Source organism: Leiobunum rupestre, chromosome 7 (genome assembly GCF_980474605.1).
Source record: "Leiobunum rupestre chromosome 7, qqLeiRupe1.1.hap1, whole genome shotgun sequence".
Lineage (NCBI taxonomy): Eukaryota > Metazoa > Arthropoda > Arachnida > Opiliones > Sclerosomatidae > Leiobunum > Leiobunum rupestre.
This window is the reverse complement of record NC_143390.1, coordinates 10925612-10932936: the sequence shown is the minus strand read 5'-3', so window position 1 is coordinate 10932936 and position 7325 is coordinate 10925612. Positions and strand designations below refer to the sequence as shown.

The 7325-nt window shown below is 38.4% G+C and overlaps 1 protein-coding gene across 1 annotated transcript; it reads left to right on the top strand.

The window, feature by feature from the left end:
* The first annotated feature begins 3686 nt into the window (after window positions 1-3686).
* Window positions 3687-4079, top strand: LOC149934418 (uncharacterized). The gene has a single exon (XM_090153451.1). The coding sequence runs from the start codon at window positions 3687-3689 to the stop codon at window positions 4077-4079; it is 393 nt and encodes a 130-aa protein (XP_090009577.1).
* The last annotated feature ends 3246 nt before the right edge of the window (window positions 4080-7325 follow it).

Below are 7325 nucleotides of genomic sequence, written 5' to 3'. Positions count from 1 at the left end.
TATCCAAACTGATAAATGGATCATTTACTCTGAAAGATTAACTCATTATTTCTTAGCAATGGACATAAAGGAACCTGCAGTAACTCTATCAAATGTAGCCGCAGATATTGCAGCGAATCAGGCAGCTATAAAAGATGTACAAGACAAAAAGAGAGCCATTCTTCTAACAGTACTGGGTACGCCAACTTTTACATTACTAAGAAGTTTAATTTCACCTGAAAAACTGACTGACAAAACATATGACGAATTGATTGACACATTTAACAAACATTTTGAACCTGAACCACATGAGATTGTTGAACGAGATAAATTTTATCGCCGAAATCAAGAAAAAGGGGAATCTATAGCCACATACGTAGCAACCCTGAGAAAAATGGCTGAATTTTGCAACTTTGGAGCAACTCTTGACGTAATGTTACGAGATCGACTTTTAACTGGAATTACTAGTGACATTACTAAGAGAAAATTATTAGCTGAAAAACAATTGGACTTTGTAAAGGCTTTGGATATCGCACAATCAGTTGAAGCAGTAAATCGTGATGCCCAAGACATGAACAGTGGTATTCGGACAGATGATCTCACTGTTAACAAAATTTCAAGTGAACGTAAACAACCCAAAAACAAGCATCAATCAACTCGTAGAGATAATAATACTCATCAATCAAGATCTCATCTTCGAGGCCATCATCCGACTCCGAATTTTTCAAATGGTCCCCAACAAAGACGCTCGTACAGTCACAATTCTTCTTGGAATAATTCATATCAACAACATCAAGGCCCACATCGACAGAACTCAGGTCAGTCACTGCAAAAAGCTTGCATTCGTTGTAATTCTTCTCAACATCCAGAGTGGGAATGTCATTTCAAGGACGAAATCTGTTACCATTGTAACACGAAAGGTCATATATCGCGTGCTTGCAGAAAAAGAAGTATGAATCAAGGACACTTAACTTCAAAAGGACGATCAAGTCATCCAGGACATAATAGACACAATCATATCGAACAATCTGATGCAACTGAAACTACCGAGACGTTACCTAAGGAATATGAATTGTTTCACCTTACTGAAAATATTCAAGGACACCGCAACGATTACCCATTAACTCGCACAAATACCATCCAATTTAAAATACACAATATTTTTGACTCTTCAGAATCACCACCTGCCCCGGTATTTGTATCTTGTCAAGTAAATTCTACAAATATCACATTTGAAGTGGACTCTGGATCTGCACATTCTCTGGTCTCTGAACATCAACAACAACGTTTAAATCTAATAAATCTACAACCGATCAATAATCGATTTACCACACTATCGGGACACCCAGTGTCAATTATCGGAGGAACTATGGCAATAGTTACTTATAAGAATAAAACATTGACATTGCCAATTTTGGTATATAAAGGCTCAGGACCTAATCTACTTGGACGTACTTGGATTTTCTCTGCATTTGAAATATTTGATAGACCAGATGATAAAGTTCTCTACATTCAATCCTCACATGCCAAATTGGAAGCAATCCTGCGGAAGTATCCAACACCGTTTAGTTCGGGAATGGGACGTATTAAAGATATTAAAGTAAAATTATACATTCGTCCTGATGCTGAAATTCCACGTTTTCACAAACCTAGAACTCTTCCATACCACGTCAAGGACAAAGTCGAAAAGGAGCTCAAGAGATTGGAAGATGAAAAGATCATAACGCCAATACCTCATGCGGAGTATGCGGCTCCCATCGTACCTATTTTGAAGAGCGATGGCACCGTGAGGGTATGCGGTGATTTCAGCGTTACCACAAATAAGATTCTAAATGTGGAGAAATATCCAATGCCAAAAGTGGATGACATTTTTGCAAAACTTCACGGTTGCAAGGTATTTGCAAGACTAGATTTAAAACAAGCTTATAACCAACTTACTCTGGATGAGGAATCCCGTAAACACGTAATAATAAATACATCAAGAGGTCTTTTTGAAAGTAATACATTGCCCTTTGGAATTGCATCCGCTTCTGCTATTTTTCAGAAATTTATTGAAACATTACTCCAAGGTCACGACACGTCTATTCCATTTCAGGATGATATCCTCGTTGGCGGTAAAGATGATGATGACCTTTTGATCAAGTTGGACAAGCTTTTGGCGATGTTAACTGTCAAAAATGTTAAGTTGAACCGTGAAAAATGTCAATTTTTGAAAACTTCAATAGAATTTTTAGGATACAGAGTTGATGCAAATGGAATTCACCCACTTGAATCTAAACTTAAAGCAATTCAAGAAGTACCCACTCCTAAATCAGTTGAAGATATTCGATCTTTCATCGGATTAATCACTTACTATGCACGATTCATTCCAAATGCCTCAACACTCCTAGCACCATTTAACCAGCTTCTTCATAAGGATGTAAAATTCACGTGGACAACACTTCATCAAGAACGCAATACAGTCTTCAAATGTACTGGTTCATTTTGACCCACAAAAAGATATTCTTCTCGCCTGCGACGCCTCACCTGTTGGTGTAGGCGCAGTCATTTCCCACCTAGTTGATGGCATCGAAAAGCCTATTGCCTTTGCGTCCAGAACATTATCCAGTGCTGAACAGAAATATCCTCATATTGAAAAAGAAGCCCTGTCGATTATTTTTGGTGTCACTAGATTTAGGGATTATTTGTTGGGTAAAAAGTTTACTTTGGTTACCGACCATAAGCCGTTGGTTGTGATATTTGGAAATAGTAAACCGTTACCAGCAACCACTGCATCACGTTTACAGCGTTATGCTTTAACTTTGTCAGGTTACTCGTATGATATTATTTACAAAAAAGGTTCTGAACATGGAAATGCTGATGCGCTAAGCCGATTACCCTTGAAGTCTATGCCAACAAATACACCAGCTCCTCCAGAACTTATACTTTTACTCAGTAACACCTCGAACTGCCCGATTAACATTAAAATGATGGCCCAAGCTACTAAAGATGATGAAATACTGTCACAAGTTCTCAACTTTACCATGAATGGATGGCCACGTGATGGCAATAAATTGTCAATTGCACTGCAAAAATATCACAAACACCTAACTGACATAACAGCAGCTGAGGATATTTTAATTATATCCAACAAAGTAATTGTGCCAACCTCTTTGCGACAAGCTGTTTTAACTGAATTACACAGTACACACCAGGGCACAAGATCTATGAAAGAATTAGCTAGGTCGAAGGTATGGTGGCCTGGTATCAATGATGAAATTGATCAACTATCAAAATCATGTTTTATATGCAGGGCAAATGCACCTATGCCACCAAAACATTTCTCCAGCTGGCAACAAGAAGATTCACCTTGGAAACGCGTCCATATAGATTTCGCAGGGCCTGTTGAAAATCGATATCTATTAATTACTGTGGACTCATTTTCTAAATGGCTGGAAATCGACATAACGTCATCTACATCTTCGTCAGCAGTCATTAGTTGCCTTCGCACACATATGGCACGGTTTGGAATCATACCAACACTTGTTACTGACAACGCTACATGTTTTTCGAGTGACGAATTTCGGAAGTTCATAAAAGATAACGGTATTCGTCATATTACAACTCCTCCTTATCACCCTGCCAGCAACGGCCAAGCCGAACGCTCTGTTCGCACGGTGAAATCAACTTTAAAAAAATTAAATGGACAAACTTAACCAACCATTGAGATGATTGACGCCGGTTTTGAGAATTTCAAAGAAGGCACACTTCAACAACGTATTGCTAGAATCCTGTTAAATTATCGACGTACTCCTGTTAAAAATGGCAAATCCCCAGCTGAACTTATGTTTAACCGCCAAATTTTCACTCGTTTAGATTTATTTCACCCTCTCAAAAATAACACACCATCCACCACTCAGTCTGTTGACCAAAGTAAAGATGTATACATTCGTAACTATGCGCGGGGCGATCTCTGGATTCCAGGAAAACTCATTCGCTCTTTAGGACAGGTCATGTTTGAAGTTCAAACTAACGATGGAGGAATACACAGACGTCACCGTAATCAAATTCGCTTCAATGTTTTACAACCTCCAATACAGAATTGTAACGCTCATTTTTAAAAGTGTTATTTAAAGATTAGTGTTATTTAAAACTTATTGCATTTAAAATATTTCCTATTTAGATTAGTGTTATTTAAAACTTATGACATTTAGTTTTTAAGTCCCTTTTATATTTTTCAATTTCTTACGGGTGTCCAAGTCGTAAAAAGGTATCATTAGTATTTTCTTGTAAAATGTATTATTGTTGTCCGTGTATTGCATCGTCTCCCCTCTACATGTGGCTCTCCCCTAACCAGCGTTCGGTGCTAGGAAAGCGCGCACATCTTGACTCATCCATTGTGCGCTATAACCCCTCTCTCTCTCTCTCTATTGTTGAATACTCGGCGTCGTATCGTAAATGACTTAGAGATGCGCGCTCTCTATTGTACGGCGTTCGGACGTCAATAGTAAACTATTGAAAGAAGCGTTATTTCAAACGGCCACCTTTAAAAATAAAAACTACAACCACGTGTACCCTTCCCGAAAGACACGTGGCGACATGTGGTACCGTCGTGCGACCTTCTTCCTGGGAAAGACACCAGATGATTTCATCTTTCTCCTTTTATACACGAACCTTCTACAGCCAATAATCTTCAAGCCAAGTCGCCTACTCCAAGCTACCCTTAACCTTTTAACCTCTCCAATAAGATGCCACCAAATGTCAGTTTCCGTAATTAAACCACGCCTACTGAAATGGTGCTGAACAAAACCAGGGAGTTAGAGAGATTTGATGTGAGACAGAGAGATGGAGTGAGTCCTCAGAGGCCTGAGTAAGTCCTCAGCGCCCTGAGTGACAGACGAGCCAGAGACCGGACAGAGCCAGAGATCGGACAGAGCCAGAGATCGGACAGAGCCAGAGGTCGGACAGAGCCAGAGATCGGACAGAGCCAGAGGTCGGACAGAGCCAGAGTTCGGATCGAGCCAGAGTTCGCACAGAGCCAGAATTCGGATCGAGCCAGAGTTCGGATCGAGCCAGAGAGTGGGCCGAGTTAAAGAGCGGACAGAGCCAAAGGGTTAAGCAGACCCAAACGAGCGACGTTGAACGGCACCAGACCGTTTCATCAATCGGTGAGCGAAAGCCACAGGCTTCAAACTATTGTTATAAAGAGAGAGAGCCCGCTTATCCCCCCCCGCGTATTTCGTGTTTTTGCATGCTTATTGTTATTATTATTAAGTGTTTAAGTATTTTATTGTTATTTGTATTGTTATTATTATTTTGGTTTATAATATATAAAACCGTTTGGACACCCATACTCTCGTTGTATATTTACCTATATCATACCCCTAGACATTCTTGAACCCGGTTACTTAACGTTAAGGTTGTTTTTCACGAGATTCCTTCTACTTTGCTAACGCTAGGGAAACCAATAGACACGTTTAATTCGTCATCAAGAAAATAGCGTTGCAGAATGTCTACCCAGCCAAGGAGATTTTGATATCTAAGCATGTTCCAATTGTGTCACCAGGCATGTCTATTGCACCTCCTATTATCTTTTTCCGGACTGTTGAGATTATGACAATATATATATATATGTAGTTTAACCGTCCATCATAAGAGGGCGCTGTGAGAGTAATATGGAGAGGAGTTGAGAGTGTAAAAAGGATATACTGTTCAGAGAATGAATAGGCGGTGTAAAGAGTCACCATTTCCTAAGTAAATAAAAATATGTCTTTCATTTTGATATTTAAACAATGCCTGTTTAATTATTAAGTCAACCCCAACAAATAGTTAATTTTATAAACAACTGGTGGTTGGAGTCAACTTGTTAAATTGGTGCTCTCTACGTCAGAAGGCAGAGCTTTATTAGAATATTCTAGGCACGAGTGATTTGCATGAGAACTATAAAATTCGAAGTCTATGCGATTATAGCTCGCTCTCATGGACTTGTTAAAACTAGACAATGACGTAGATGGAAAAACAATTCTAGCTAAACTCCTCCCCTTTTATAAAATCAACTATTAATAGCTAAACGTGTATCAGTCGAAAAGTACAAGTCCGGCGTCATTGTCCGCTAGGGCCAAAGAGAGGATTTTCAGGTTTTAATAAAGAGTTATCCACTAGAGCAGTTCCCTAAAACGATTTTTTAAATTGCTAGTGTTTTATGTCGTACAAAACTACATACCTGTTTACCTCTTCTATAATACAATCTTCTTGCATAGGTTCTTCTACAATTTCAAAATTATCCCTTTCCAGTCCTTTAGCTAAGCATTGGCAGCTTTTCGACATAACTACCCAGTAATTTCGTTCTGTATCTAAATAAAAATTAGATTAAAAACAAGGCCTACAATAAAATAAAGAAAACAAATTTAAATATTTACCTATTTAAATAATAACAACAAAAAACTCCAAGGAAATTAGAAACAATAACGATAGCACATGATAATAACCAGCCAATAAGATCAATTTGACTCCTCCGTCAAAGAAAATAAGTAGAAACCATTGAATTGAGAATAGTACCGCTAGAATGACAGTTTCAATCTGCCTTTCGCAAATTTTTCAATATTGAGAACCCTATCGTTTGTCGGTGGCGCCATCCACTGTTAGCGGTGGGAACTATATCCTATGAAACTGACTTTTTCCAATATTCCACCGTATAATGATAGAGTCAGGGTTGTAGAGAGATGGTTCGATCACTTAGCAATTCTACCATAGGAGAGTTTGGCTAAAGGAAAAGTGGTAAATAGATGGCGCGCCCGACACTGTGTAGCCCCTTCAGATACTTATGGGCGTTCCCCCAAATCATAGAAGTACTGAGGTGCAGCCTAATTTATAGGAGATAGCGGGAATTTTATATTTTACAAGCTAACTACGATCACTTCAATTTCTGTTTCGTTTCTACACGCGTGCGAATTTTAAAGAAACTTACTTTTTTAATATTTATAATTAATTAGCGAACATTAAATTTTAGTTTCTCAAAAAGGTATTTGAACTGAAATACGAAATTTGTACTAGAATTGATAAAGGAATATAACTGACGGTAGTTTTGCCTTTTGGCTATTAATTAGTTTAGGTTTGCTTAGATTGTTTGCAATTTTCAAAAAAAAATGTTAATGAGCTTAAATTAAGTGATAATTAATTAATTTAGAGATCATAAAGAACCGATGTCGATTGACACGAAAACTTGGTAGTGTTCCCTTTCCTTAGGTATTCCAGTGTAATGTGGTAAAGCCCACAAAATATCTGTAGGGGCTACTTGGCGTCACTAGCGCCATCCGTGGTAGAAAAATATTTCGTCAAATAAAAAATGTAAGTGATTGAACCATAGA

What these genes read in the sequence shown, in the direction of transcription:
- LOC149934418 (XM_090153451.1), top strand. Translation starts at nt 3,687, where the DNA reads ATGATTGACGCCGGTTTTGAGAATTTCAAAGAAGGCACACTTCAACAA.